The following is a 15,279-nucleotide window of genomic DNA, read 5'->3' on the forward strand; positions in this document are numbered from 1 at the left end:
CTCGCTCCGATGCGCCTGCCTGCCTGCTACTCACTTCCGCTACCAGTGTGATGTGTCTCTCTCTCCCCCCTCTCTCCCCCCTCTCCCCCCCCGTTCTGATAGGAACCTGATACTGTTTGGGAGGCTGCTGGGACATATGAAGTGGGGCAGCTGCAGGGGCAAGATGATGCTACTGTCTGCAGGATTGAATCCCTGTCTCTTTTTTTACCTGGCCAACCCCAAATAAAATCCTAAAATCCCAGTGGGAGCGCATTCCTTCCATTTATTCCCGAACCGTCTCCCTTTTTCTCAGCTGCAGGTCATGCTTTATCACAGTGGTCCCCAAACGTGGCAACTTTAAGACTTGTAGACTTCAACTCCCAGAATCCTCCAGCCAACTGTGCTGTGCTATGCTATGCTGGCTGGAGAATTCTGGGAGTTAAAGTCCACAAGTCTTCAAGTTGCCAAGTTTGGGAACCACCGCTCTCTCAGAAGGGTTGCAAGGACATGGACAGTGAGGTCATGTGGTAGCAATGGACCAAACCAAAGTCTTTTGATTTTTATTTTGCGTTTTTGCAACACCACTGCTCTAACCCGGATGTCCAACCAGAGACTGATAAGGATTTAGGAGGTGGTTTTGTAAACCTGCTAAGTGATTGGTGCAAAGAGCCACTTCCTTGCTGACGACTGAGACGGATTCCATCTGAATGAATTGGGGGATAAATGAGCAATAATACTGCCGCTCAATTCCCAGAAACTCTGGGTGGTTCCAAAACGTTTGTCAAAACTGGAAATAGTTTTGTTGCTAAATCTTTACTCTCTCCGCCTTAACAAATCTTGTGGAAGAAGAACTCAGAGAATATTGTGTGAAATAATTACTTTTGGTTGCGGTAACTGAGTCCTGCTTGAGATTATGCCCTCTAGGTTTTGTGCCATATAAAGGGCCAATCCTCAACTTTGACCTGGACTGTCTAGAGAAAGCTATAGCTGCAATCATAATCAGTAATGGGTTTAATTTACCTTTGCTACCAGTTCAGAGAAGCACATGTGCCGCTTCTGTGCATGTGTAGAAGCTTATGCGCATGCGCAGATCATCCGTGATGACATCTGAGCCGGTGGGCAGTTCTGTGTTAGCAAAAACTTCAGAATAGAAGGGTTTAGGGGTAGGGATTTCCGACAGTCTCAAAATGGATGAACAGTGCAGTCAGGCAGTAGGGGAAGTAAGTAGAATGCTTGGCTGCATAGCTAGAGGCATAACAAGCAAGAAGAGGGAGATTGTGATCCCGCTGTATAGAGTGCTGGTGAGACCACATTTGGAATAATACTGTGTCCAGTTCTGGAGACCTCACCTACAAAAAGAGATCGATCAAATTGAACGGGTCCAAAGACAGGCTTCAAAAATGGTGGAAGGTCTTAAGCATAAAGCTTATCAGGAAAGACTTCATGAACTCAATCTGTGTAGTCTGGAGGACAGAAGGAAAAGGGAGGACATGATCGAAACATTTAAATATGTTAAAGGGTTAAATAGTGTTCAGGGGGGAAGTGTTTTTAATAGGAAAGTGAACCCAAGAACAAGGGGTCCCAATCTGAGGTTAGTTGGGGGAAAGATCAGAAGTAACGTGAGATAATATTATTTGACTGAAAGAGTAGTAGATGCTTGGAACAAACTTCCAGCAGACATGGTTGGTAAATCTACACTAACTGAATTTAAACATGCCTAGGATAAACATATATCCATCCTAAGATAAAAGACAGGAAAAAGTATAAGGGCAAATTAGATTGCTTATTTGATCCCTCTGGCAATCATTATGTGTTGTACCACATGATTCTTGACAAATCTGTATTTTCTTTTATGTACATTGAGAGCATATGCGCCAAGGCAAATTCCTTGTGTGTCCAATCACACTTGGCCAGTAAAGAATTCTATTCTATTCCATTCTATTCCATTCCATTCTATTCTATTCTATTCTATTCTAGATGGACCATGAGATCTTTTTCTGCTGTCAATCTTCTATGTTTCTATGTGGGTGGACTCTCCTGCTGCTGCCACCACTGCTTCACCCAAACTGGGGTGAACCGGTAACAACCCACCACTGATCTTAATGTATCTGAAGGGCAGCGGAGTGAAAACGTCCCTCCCCCCTGTAGCTCTATATCCCAGAGTCCACTGAGCAAGGGCAGAATGGAGAACATCTGGCAGCTGTTAAGGAACACAGGCATTCTCTGTGGGGAAACCTCCAGAACAAATATTCCCTCCCATTAGAACATTGGCAAGATAGTGACTATTGGATCCGGCGCTCCTGTTTGGAGAGGCAACAGTCCCAGGCTCACACACACATGAGGCAGTTGCTGTGCCAATGTCCCTGCAATCTGATCCTGCAAAGGAAGTGCCCCATAGAAAAATAGATTCCTATATTTGCCAAAGTAAAAAAAGAACAATAGCCTCAAACTCCCTGAATTGTCTGGCAAGTAATTTTTGCTCAGGAGCAAGCTTCCTGGGGAGTAATCCCTACACCATCTTTTTTTCCTAATAGAATAGAATAGAATAGAATAGAATAGAATAGAATTATTTTATTGGCCAAGTGTGATTGGGCACACAAGGAATTTGTCTTGGTGCATATGCTCTCAGTGTACATAAAAGAAAAGATACATTTGTCAAGAATAAGATGGGATAGGATAGAATAGGATAGAATAGAATAGAATAGAATAGAATTCTTTATTGGCCAACTGTGATTGGACACACAAGGAATTTGTCTTTGGTGCATATGCGCTCAGTGTACATAAAAGAAAAGATACATTTGTCAAGAATCATGAGGTACAACACAATGATTGTCATAGGGGTCAAATAAGCAATGAAGAAACAATCAATATTAATAAAAAATTTAAGGATACAAGCAACAAGTTACAGTCATACAGTCCTAAGTGGGAGGAAAAGGCTGAAAGGAATGATGAGAAAAAACTTGGAGGAATAGAAGTACAGACTTACTAAAAAGTTTGACAGTGTTGAGGGAATTATTTATTTAGTAGAGTGATGGCATTTGGGAAAAAACTGTTCTTCTGTCTAGTTGTCATGGTGTCCAAGTGTCCCAACGGGCTTTGAGACAAGACCATCAGGCCAAAATGTAATAAAATAACAAAATAACAGAATTGGAAGGGACCTTAGAGGTCTTTTAGTCCAACCCGCTGCTCAAACAGAAGACCCTATACGAGTGATGGTGAAGCTTTTCCCCCCGAAAGAGCGTGTGCATGCATTAACGCATAAGCGTGAGTGCCTACACCGATAATTTAATGCCTGGGGCGGGCAAAAACAGCTTCCCCCCTCCCCGAGGCCCTCTGAAGGCCAGGAACGGCCTGTTTCCCATCTTCTGGTGGGGCCAGTAGGCTCGTATTTCACCCTCCCCAGGCTCCAAAGGCTTCCCTGGATCGCAGGGAGGGTAAAAATGCCGGAGGATCTCTGGGAGCCAAAAACACCCTCCCTGAGCCTATGTGCGAGCCAAAAATCAGATGGCTGGCACACACATGAACGTTGGAGCTGAGCTAGGGCAACAGCTTGGATGCCAGCAGATATGGCTCCACGTGCCACCTTTGGCACTCGTGCCATAGGTTTGCCCCCACTGCCTTGTACTATATCATTCCTGACAAATGGTTGTCCAACCTCTTCTAAAAAGCCTTCAGTGATGGAAAACCCACAACTTCTGGTCAATTGTTCTTACTGTTACTCCTTAATTCCATGTTTGCTTCTCTCTTTGGTTAGTTTCCATCCATTGTTTCTTGTCCTGCCCTCTGGTGCTTTGGGGAATAATTTGTTTTGTGGCATCCCCTCAAATACTGGAATGCTGCTATCATGTCTCCCCTGGTCCTTCTTTTCTCCAGCCTAGCCATATTCAGTTCCTGCAACCGTTCTTCCTGTGTCTTAGTCTCTAGACCTTTAATAATCTTAGTTGCTCTTCTCTGCAAACTTTCCAAACTCTCAACAACATTTTAATAATGTGGTAACCAAAACTGGGTGCAGAATTCCAAATGTGGTCTTACTAAGGCTTTATAAAGCAGTACTAATACTTCGCACGATCCTGATTCTATTCCTCTGTTAATGCAGTCTAGAATTTGCTTCACACCAGCTTGTCTGGAAAATCCGAAAGCTTATTCATAGTTTTGTAACGTTCTGCAGTGATTGTCCCATAGCTGTGGAATGGCTTGTTTTTCCCCTGAATACAGCTGCCAACAGCTGTTGTAATGGGAAATGAGACTTTCTATTGACTTTAGATTTCGGGTTGGCAGAAGAAAAACATTAAAAGGTTTGCCATCTTACATCTGTCAACAGCATTTGGGGCTGATGTAAGCTCTTATTTTTCTGTCTTTTAATTTTTTTAAAAAAAGATGTAAGATTTGGTTTTTTTTAAAACTAAACCCTTGCTTATTATTCCCTTGTGACATCCAAGGAGAAAATCTCATGAGCAAATGGTTTCTGTGTAATACTCAGCTACAGCACTAGCTGTGTGAGCTTTGCAAGTTATGGGGAGTCTTGACTGGCAGCCAGGTGCTCTGGTAAAGCTCTTGAGGAGGTACTTAGAACAGGGGTATCCAAATTCGGTCACTTTAAGATTTGTGGACTTCAACTCCCAGAATTACCCAGCCATCAGGGGAATTCTGGGATTTGAAGTCCACAAATCTTAAAGTGACTGAGTTTGGAGATCCCTGACTTAGAGAATTGCAATTTAAGTCTTCCTTCCTTCCTTCCTTCCTTCCTTCCTTCCTTCCTTCCTTCCTTCCTTCCTTCCTTCCTTCCTTCCTTCCTTCCTTCCTTCCTTCCTTCCTTCCTTCCTTCCTCCCTCCCTCCCTCCCTCCCTCCCTCCCTCCCTCCCTCCCTCCCTCCCCCCCTCCCTCCCTCTTCCTTCCTCCTTCCTTCCTTTTTTCCTCCTTCCTTCCTCCTTCCCTCCCTCCTCCCTCCCTCTTTCCTTCCTCCTTCCTTCCTTTTTTCCTCCTTCCTTCCTTCCTCCCTCCCTCCCGCCTTCCCTCCCTCCCTCCCTCCATCCCTTCCTTCCTTCATTCCTTCCTTCTCCAGGGACCACAGCCCACGTGGGAATCACTTTGTATGGGATGGATAGCAAATCCGGGCACAGACATCTGGATGATGAGAATGCCTTTCGCCGCAACAGCCTTGACATCTTCCAGATGGCCACTGAGCGGAACCTGGGCAGCGTGTGGAAGATCCGGATCTGGCACGACAATAAAGGTTAATAAAGGCAACAGGGTGTTGAGGTTAGCTGGGCAGCTGGAGTATAGAATGTAGGGTTCAAGATGAAGTCAAGGGTAAGGAATCATTGGTCAAAAGTCATGCGGTGGGTGTCATACGGTGCCCAAAGGAGTCCACTTAACACTTTGACCTGGTTCACACAACCTCCTGAGAAATGGCTGGGTTTCCCACAGCACACTGGCCTTTGGCCCCCTCTTTTTAACCAAGCCTATTGGGCACATCCAGCGATTGGAGTGACTCTTTCCCCTTTGGCTCTTTCCATAAGTTGAAGCCCAGAATTTATTTATGTACTTATTATTACATTTATTATTATTATTATTATTATTATTATTATTATTATTATTATTATTATTGAGATTTGTATGCCGCCCCTCTCCAAAGATTCGGGGCAGCTCACAGGATACAATACAAAACAGTGAATACAAAACAAATCTAATTAATTAAAAAAGTATGTAAGCTAAAATCCCAGTATATTAAAATCAATCAAACAATTCAGTCGCAGCCATACATCACATTTATGGGCCAGGGGGTCTAGATCTAATTGCCCCAAGCCTGGCGACATCAGTGAGTCTTGAGACTCTTACGAAAGGTGAGGAGGGTGGGGGCAATGCGAATCTCTGGGGGGAGCTGATTCCAGAGGGCTGGGGCTGCCACAGAGAAGGCTCTTCCCCTAGGTCCTGCCAAACGACATTGTCTGGAGAAGGCCGACTCTGTGGGACCTAACCGGCCCGCTGGGATTTATATACTGCTTATTGCATTGTTCAAGTGACCCTTAGAGCAGGTACTGGGCTGGGGCCTGATCAGAACCAGGCCATGTGCTGGTTGGGCAGACCTAACCGCCCCTCTCTCTCACACACACACTACCGCTGTCAGTCCACAAAGCCAGAAAGGTTGCCTTAGAGCAGGGGTCTCCAACCTTGGCAGCTTTAACACTTGTGGACTTCAGTTCCCAGAGCTTTGCTGGCTAATTAACTCTGGGAGTTAAAAGTCCACAACTCTTAAAAGTTGCCAAGGTTGGAGACCCTGCCTTAGAGAACAGGTGAATAGTTCTGACTTGTTAACACTACCTGAGCAATAAAGACTGGTGAAGGGAGAATTTGCACCTTGCAAAGCTGCTCATGGGGATGGGGGGGGGGGGAGGGAGATGGGAGGAGGAGAGGAGGAAGATGTTCTTAGTGGCCATTCCCAAAGCCTGGTGATAGGAAGGGGACCCAGAAAATGGCCTGGCTAAAACCAAAGGTGCTTTTTCAGGAGGCAACTGGACTTTCTTCTTCTTCTTCTTCTTCTTCTTCTTCTTCTTCTTCTTCTTCTTCTTCTTCTTCTTCTTCTTCTTCTTCTTCTTCTTCCTCTTCCTCTTCCTCTTCCTCTTCCTCTTCCTCTTCCTCTTCCTCTTCCTCTTCCTCTTCCTCTTCTTCTTCTTCTTCTTCTTCTTCTTCTTCTTCTTCTTCTTCTTCTTCTTCTTTCTTTGAAGGCGTTTTGCTTCTCATCCCAGAAGCTTCTTCAGCTCAGTGTGGATGGTGGGGAATGGAAGGATTGATGCCCCTTGCAGACATCTGGTTGTTTGCATTCTTTTAGCGCAGTCGTTCTCAACCTGGGGGCCGGGACCCCTTTGGGGATCGAACGACCGTTTCATAAGGGTCGCCTAAGGCCATGGGAAAAGATAAATTTCCCATGGTGTTAGGAACTAAACCTTCTATTCTGGTGCCTTACAATCCGACCAATCAGGCATTTACAGTGTGGGTGTCCCTCTGAACTTCCTGCCAATCAGCTTCAAGCTCTATTGGGGGAATTGGCACTAGACTTATGGTTGGGGATCACCACAACATGAGGAACTGTTTTAAGGGGTCCCAGCATTAGAAAGGTTGAGAACCACTGTAGGGTCGTTGAGGCCACCTGGAGATTTATCTGTGTAGTGCAAATGGGTGTGGAGCCTTCTTGGCTCGACTTCAAGGAAAACCAAAGAAAGTCCAGTTGCCACCTGGAAAAGCCCCTTTGGGACAACCATGACCTGGATGACCGGGAATCTCCACGGACGTTCGGCCTGGCTGAACCGTCTCTCCTTCCGCTTTTCAGGGCTCAGCCCAGCTTGGTTTCTGCAGCATGTCATCGTCAGGGACTTGCAAACCTACAAGAGCTACCACTTCTTGGTGAACGACTGGCTGTCGGTGGAGAGCCTGGAGAACGATGGCCTGGTGGAGAAGGAGGTCTTTGTTGCCAGTGAGTAGGACAGCGTGAGCTAGCCCTGGACACCCCTTGGGGCCTCTGCGGTTGCCACTGCTTGGCCCCAGTCGGGAAGCTCTACGGTGGGGGGGGGGGGCTGTCTGTAGAGAGGAAAGGTTCCCCACCCCCACGTTGCCTGGCCTCTTGGTTTTTGGTCTTCATTGGGTCTTCCTTAAGTTTTAATTCTTTGGGGTTAACTTTTCATCGTGTTGTAAACCTCCCCCAAGAAGCTGTAAGAGTGAGATGGGCAGCATAGGTACATTAGGTAGATAGATAGATAGATAGATAGATAGATAGATAGATAGATAGATAGATAGATAGATAGATAGATAGATTGGATGGGATGGGATGGGATGGGATGGGATGGGATGGGATGGGATGGGATGGGATGGGATGGGATGGGATGGGATGGGATGGGATGGGATGGGATGGGATGGGATGGGATGGGAGGGAAGGGGATGGGAGGGAAGGGGATGGATGGATGGATGGATGGATAGATAGATAGATAGATAGATAGATAGATAGATAGATAGATAGATAGATAGATAGATAGACGGTAATCCCTCGCTACTTTGCGGTTCATCTTTTGCGGATTCACTACTTCCCGGGTTTTCAAAGGGGGCTTAAATCCATTAAATCCATTAAAAATTTTAAATCCATTAAAAATTCATAAAATTCTTCTACAGTACTACTGTATTCAGAAACTGGCAGGATATCACATGTAGTAGTTCCAGCTGAGAAACATTATAGAATGACTTTTTAATGCAAAGGGTGGGTTTTAAAAGTCCAAATATTCGTTAAATACATCAAACAAAAACAAGGGATTACTGTAGATGGTAGAGGTGATAGTAATAGACAGACAGACAGATAAATAAATAAATAGATAGATAGATATAGATGATAGAGTTGATAGTTTAGATGTCTGTCTGTCTGTCTGGATGATAGATAGATATAGAGAATAGAGATGATAGATAAATAGATGGATGGATGGATGAACGGATGGACGGACGGACGGATAGACAGGCAAACTCCCAGAATGCCTGAGCCAGCCATGCTCTATAGTTGCCCTCTCCTGCTCTACAGCTTCCCTGGAAGTTTCACCTGCTTCTCTTTCTCCTCAGGTGAGGCAGACCTGAGGAGTTTCTTCCGGATCTTCACTGGCGAGCTGCAGCGGGGCTTCTTTGAGGGGCACGTCTGGCTCTCGCTGTGGGACCGGCCCCCTCGCAGCCGCTTCACCCGGGTCCAGAGAGCCTCGTGCTGCTGCCTCCTCATCTTCCTCTTCCTCTGCGCCAATGCCGTGTGGTACGGGGTCGTGGCAGATGCCAACTTCAGGTGAGCCCCTGGCATCAGGCCTGCTCCCACAGGCCAGGCCCTTCTCGGCCCACCTCCGCTGAAAGAAGAACCTTCCAGAATCTCTGCACACAGTGGAGTGAAAGAGGGAAGGAGAAAGGTCCAGAAATGTCAGCTCCGAATTCTTCTTCAGAATTCAGTTTAGCCCCCCGGTTTCTAACGAGGTGACTTTCTCGTGCTCCCTTCATGGTTCCTGTTTAAGCTGCTCGGGAGACTGCGGCCTTCGCTGACAGCACAAGAACATCCATGAATCTCCTCTGGGTCTTTATGTGCCCCAGAGCCAGTCCAGGCGAGCCTTCCCTAAATTAGCAGCAATTATATGCCTGCAGCACACACACACCCTTCAGGGCCTACATCAGAGGTCTCAAACCCGGGGCACTAAGACTTATGGACTTCAACCCCCAGAATTCCTCAGCCAGCTTTCCTGAGCTGAGGTGTTGAGCTTTGCTGGCTGAGGAATTCTGAGAGTTGAAGTCCACAAGTCTTAAAGTGGCCCTGAGGCTAAATGTATATGAAGAATGTTTCCTGGAATCGGGTATATCTAGTTTAATGAAAAGAAGGAGCAGGGGAGACATGATAGCAGTGTTCCAATATCTCAGGGGTTGCCACAAAGGAGTCAACCTATTTTCCAAAGCATCTGAAGGTAGAACAAGAAGCAATGGGTGGAAACTAAACTAGGGGAGAAGTAACCTAGAACTAAGGAGACAATTAGAACAATTAGAACAATTAAGCCGTGGAACAACTTGCCTCCAGAAGTGGTGAATGCTCCAACACTGGAAGTTTCTAAGTAGATATTGGATAACCATCTGTCTGAAGTAGTGTAGGGTTTCCTGCCGAAGCAGGGGGGTTGGACTAGAAGACCTCCAGGGTCCCTCTCAATTCTGTTATTCTATTCTATTCTTGGATGAGAAGTGAAATGTCTTCAAGGAAAAACACAGGAAGGAAGGAAGGAAGGAAGGAAGGAAGGAAGGAAGGAAGGAAGGAAGGAAGGAAGGAAGGAAGGAAGTCCAGTTGCCTCTCATAAAAAGCACCTTTGGGACAACCATTACCTGGGTGACGGAGAATCTCCACAGACAGGATAGAAAGACGTCCGTTCTGGGGAGAAGAGCAGCAGGCATCAGCCAAAAAGCTCCAAATGGGATGTGGTGGCTTCCCCCTAGCCCTGAACAAGCTTTTGTACGGTCTTCAAGCCTTTGAGTCCCATGCAAAGAGCTGTATGCTCAAGGCAGGGCAAGACTTACAACAACTTAATTTGAATGGATAAATCTTAATTTAAGTATGATAACTCTGCCATGTTTAACCATCCCCCCCTCATGGCTACATTAAAGATTATTGTTTGTGGCAAATTTTGGCTGCTCAACAAGATCCTGAAGGAAACTAAAAATCTCTCTGCAAGCTTTGGTGTTTTTTATTTCTTTTATTTTCTGGGCAAAATGGAAGAAGAAGAGGGCAGAGAAAGGCAGCGGGGTGCCTCCTTTCCGCCTACACAAAATTGACCTGCTGGGCATCGCACACACTCCCACACCCCTGCAAAAGGTCATTCCTGCTGTCTTGATGCCCACACGTTTACATCTAGACTGGTGCAACCTCAGGGCAGGACACCAAGCGTAAAACCCGCTGGGATATATATTTTTTGTTTTATATCATGTGAAAAAAAATATCTTCTTCAAATTTATTGTTTTAATATAAAAAGGGAAAGAAACTGCCGAGAGAAAGAAATGCAAAAACAAACCTGTAATATGTAAATTCCTACCATAGCCAAGAAATTAAGCAGCTTCATTTTTAAACAGGTCATTAGCATAGCGGCCTGGAATAGTATTGATTTGACTGATCTTTCCATTTCATCCATGCAGAGTCCATTCTTTCAAAAAATAAAACAAAAACCCCAACAACCCCTAATCTGTTTCGGTGATCCAGGTTTGTATATCTGGAACTGCAGTATATTTCTAGCATTAAATAACAGTATTGCTATATAAATTATTACTTTCCATATAGTTAATAAAGCCAAAATAGTGTTTTTAATAGGAAAGTGTTTTAATAGAAAAGTGTTTTTAATAGGAAAGTGAACCCAAGAGCAAGGAGGCACAGTCTGAGGTTAGTTGGGGGAAAGATCAGAAGCAACATGAGAAAATATTATTTGACTGAAAGAGTAGTAGATGCTTGGAACAAACTTCCAGCAGACGTGGTTGGTAAATCCACAGGAACTGAATTTAAAGATGCCTGGGATAAACATAGATCCATCCTAAGATAAAATGCAGGAAATAGTATAAGGGCAGACTAGATGGACCAGGAGGTCTTTCTCTGCCGTCAATCTTCTATGTTTATATGTTTCTAAAATACTGAGCCTAGCCCACATCCTCTGAGCCAGAGGTCTCCAACCTTGGCAACTTTAAGCCTGGCTGACTTTGACTCCGAGAGTTCCCCAGCCAAGGTTGCAGACCCCTGATCTCAGCCACCCGTTTTATTCTCCCAACATAATGAAGTTGAGAGATTCCTAAAACAGCAGCTGGTGCTCAAGTTTCCTTTCTTCCTAACAGTTTAGGACAATAAACAGCATGTATATGAAAATACTGGCTATATTTTCTGCAGTCTTATTAACAGACAGACAAAGAGCTTCCAATTGACTTTTTTTTTTTTGGTCTGTTTTTAGTCCGGTGCCAATCTCTACCCTGATCCCGGTTAATGGTGAGACAGTCTTGGTCGGCTTGGTTTCCAGTTTGGTGGTTTATCCTGTGTACCTCGTACTTCTGTTCCTATTCCGGATGGCACGGAGCAAGGTAACAATGGAAGAGAGTCCCATTTAAAACATGTGTGGAGTTTTAGAACAGCTCTGCTACCTGGGAAGTCCAAAAGAAGGGCCAGGAGAGGTTTGGTTTAAGGCAGTGGTTCCCAAGCTTTTTTGGGCCACAGCCCACTTCTCTAAAATCCTGATGCCCGTGCCTCCCCCCTCCAGGTGACATATAATTCTTACTATTCAAAAACTGAACTCCTATTGAATGGGTCCAAAGACGGGCTACAAGAATGGTGGAAGGTCTTAAGCATAAAACTTATCAGGAAAGACTTAATGAATCTATATAGTCTGGAGCAATGTTTCCCAACCTTGGCAACTTGAAGATATTTGGACTTCAACACCCAGAATTCCCCAGCCAGCGAATGCTGGCTGGGGAATTCTGGGAGTTGAAGTCCAGATATCTTCAAGTTGCCAAGGTTGGGAAACATTGGTCTGGAGGATAGAAGGAAAAGGTGGGACATGATCGAAATATTTAAATATGTGAAAGGGTTAAATAAGGTTCAGGAGGGAAGTGTTTTTAATAGGAAAGTGAACACAAGAACAAGGGGGCACAATCTGATGTTAGTTGGGGGAAAGATCAGAAGCAACATGAGAAAATATTTTACTGAAAGAGTAGTAGATGCTTGGAACAAACTTCCAGCAGACGTGGTTAGTAAATCCACAGTAACTGAATTTATAGATGCCTGGGATAAACATATATCCATCCTAAGATAAAATACATGAAATAGTAGAAGAGCAGACTAGGTGGACCATGATGTCTTTTTCTGCCGTCAATCTTCTATGTCTCTATGTTTCTATTCACCCGAAAGAAACCTAAAAGGCCATTAACTTGCTTTAAACAAGGTTTTAATTGCCCCCATTAAAAATCAAATTGCCAACTGTGGGGCATGGACCCCACATAGGGAACCACTGGTTTAGGGGTCCCACAGTGCCCCCCCAACTCTTAAAGACGTCCCCAAAGGTATTTTTTCAAAGGGCAACTGGATTTTTTCCTTAAAGATGTTTCTCTTCTCATCAGTTCTGCTTCATCAGTTCTGACTGAAGGGTGAAAAATGGAACTATTTATATTCCTTGCTAAATCCTTCCATTCTCCACCATTCAGTCAGAGCTGATGAAGCTTCTTGGACGAGAAGCAAAACATCTTCAAGGAAAAACAAAGGAAGTCCAGTTGCCTTTTGAAAGGGACAACCAGGACCTGGATGACTGAAAATCCTCACAGACAATTCTGAAATATATTTAGTTTTAGGAGTTGCTCACACTTCAATCTCCTGGGAATAAAGTTCTTGTCATACTTGCCCTTTCTGTTGTTGACTCTAATGACACTCCAGGAATCTCCAAGGACTCAACAGTTCATTTCTTTAGCAGTTTCCCAGATTTTTAAATAGCGATGTTCCAATTGAAAAAATATTTTTTCCATTGTTTTGTATGTAATAAGAAACTTGGCGGCTAAAAATAGCAATGGGTTTAATTCCCCATGTTGCATCAATTTTGATGCCTTGGAAAATAAGGGCAAGAAACCAATAGTAGCAGCATTTCATTGTGAAAGATCTTAAGCTGATTTGTCTCACTTTCTCCAAACATTTTTAATCTAAAGAAAAGCGGGCACCTCATTGTGTTGACTATGTGACGTTTTTGTATCCCCCCCCCCCCCCAAGTATGTGTTTTATGTTTCTAGGTGGTTTTTCTCTGTTTAATTTTGTTACCTGCCAAGGTATTGGAATCTCTTTTTTAACTATTGGATTTGTACTGTTTTGCTATTGTGAGCCGCCCCGAGTCTTTGGAGAGGGGCGGCATAAAAGACTAATAAATATTATTATTATTATTATTATTATTATTTATTAGATTTGTATGCCGCCCCTCTCCGTAGACTTGGGGCGGCTCACAACAGCAAAACAGTACAAATAATAATAATAATAATAATAATAATAATAATAATAATAATCATCATCATCATCATCATCTAACATACAATCTAGGTAATTGCAATTTCAAATAGATGAATGTGAAGGGAGACAAAGAGAGAGAAAGCAAATTGCCTGATCAGAGTCACTTTTCAAATCCACAAATGTGCCCTAAAGATTGAGAAGTGGGAGGGGGGTCTTACCTCCCTCCCCACTCCTCCAATTTCTACCAATTCTGGAAGTGGGACCTGGTGGTTTTCCTTTTATTTGGGGGTAGCTTCCAGGACTGGCCTTAACTCTTCGTAAGCAACCCAAGCTCTGTAGTTCTTGAGTCTGTCAGTTGGGTCATTCTGGCTAGGGAAGAACAGCTGAATTCCTGCTTGATAATTAATAAATAATAATAATAATTTATTAGATTTGTATGCCGCCCCTATCCACAGACTCGGGGTGGCTCACAACAATAATAATAACATGACAATGTAACAAATCTAATATTTAAAAAACATCTAAAAAATCATACAACACAAGCATACCATACATAAAACTATATAAGCTTGGGGGAGGTATCTCAGTTCCCCCATGCGTGGCGCTAGAGGTGGGTCTTAAGCAATTTACAAAAGAAAAGGAGGGTGGGGGCAGTTCTGATCTCTGGGGAGAGTTGATTCCAGAGGGCCGGGGCTGCCACAGAGAAGGCTCTTCCCCTGGGGACTACCAGACAATGTTGTTTAGTCGACGGGACCCGGAGAAGGCCAACTCTGTGGGACCTTATCGGCTGCTGGGATTCGTGCAGCAGAAGATGGTTCCGGAGGTATTCTGGTCCGATGCCAGGAGAAAGATGGTTGATGCCATCTTCTTCACCTCTCCAACATGTTTGGCAGCAGCTTTGTGACCCATAAAAACATCAGCGATTAGTTTCCGACTGGCTTTTCCCCACCGTTTCTTTTAAAACAGGTGTGATGTGTCTTAGATGCAACACGAAACAATCTGATTGGGAGATGGCTATTGAGATTCCCAATCATCCAGATCATGTTTGTCCCAAAGGTGTTTTTTTCCCCAAAGACAACGGGACTTTCTTGGTTTCTCCTTGAAGATGCTTCACTTCTCATCCCAGAAACTTCTTCAATTCTGGTTGAATTCCCCCCCCCCCCCCCCAAATTCATTCAGAACTGAAGAAGCTTCCTGGGTGAAAAGCAAAATGACTTCAAGGAGAAACAAAGTCCACTTGCCTTTTGAGAAAAAACCTTTGGGACAAATTGTAGGCAGATTTAAACTTCTGTTCCCCCACCTTGGTGATCCCAGCTCCTTCACTCAAGCAGCCTTCTCTCCTGCAGGTGAACATCAGCCAGTCTCTGGCCCATTCCGACCAGCAGTCCCTGGAGATCGACAACTACTTAGACTCATCGCTTCTGGAGAGCTCCTTCATCACCTTCCCTGGCCTTCGGACAGAGGTGAGGAGCACCAGGGCTTCCCCTTTTCTCTCCCCCTGCAACCTCTAGCCCACCCTGGGACTCTTTTCTTCTGCCCCTGCAATATTTCTTTCTGGTTGGCCAGGAAGCCAGCGTCTCAGGGACCCTTTCGGAGATGGCTTTTCCTGGAGGGGAGCAAAGAAGGAGCCAGGCATTGTGTAGTTATTGAATTCAATTCTATTAACCCACTCCCCCACCTCTATCTAGTAAGGGTCTCTGATTTGTGAACCATCATAAAACAATGTGTCCTGGCCCCATTGTTTGGCTGGTGGGATCCATAATGAGCCCAACCTCTCCTGTCCAACAAAATTGGATGGC

At 44.6% G+C, this 15,279-nt stretch overlaps 1 protein-coding gene across 1 annotated transcript in view; it reads left to right on the forward strand.

The window, feature by feature from the left end:
- The window catches only part of PKD1 (polycystin 1, transient receptor potential channel interacting), a 125,551-nt gene that overhangs the window by 82,363 nt on the left and 27,909 nt on the right, over positions 1-15,279 (forward strand). The window contains 5 exon segments of the mRNA XM_070760895.1: positions 5,042-5,212; positions 7,307-7,450; positions 8,575-8,785; positions 11,454-11,580; positions 14,827-14,943. Coding sequence (XP_070616996.1) covers positions 5,042-5,212; positions 7,307-7,450; positions 8,575-8,785; positions 11,454-11,580; positions 14,827-14,943 — 770 coding nt within the window.

Source organism: Erythrolamprus reginae, chromosome 9 (genome assembly GCF_031021105.1).
Source record: "Erythrolamprus reginae isolate rEryReg1 chromosome 9, rEryReg1.hap1, whole genome shotgun sequence".
Taxonomy (NCBI): Eukaryota; Metazoa; Chordata; class Lepidosauria; order Squamata; family Dipsadidae; genus Erythrolamprus; species Erythrolamprus reginae.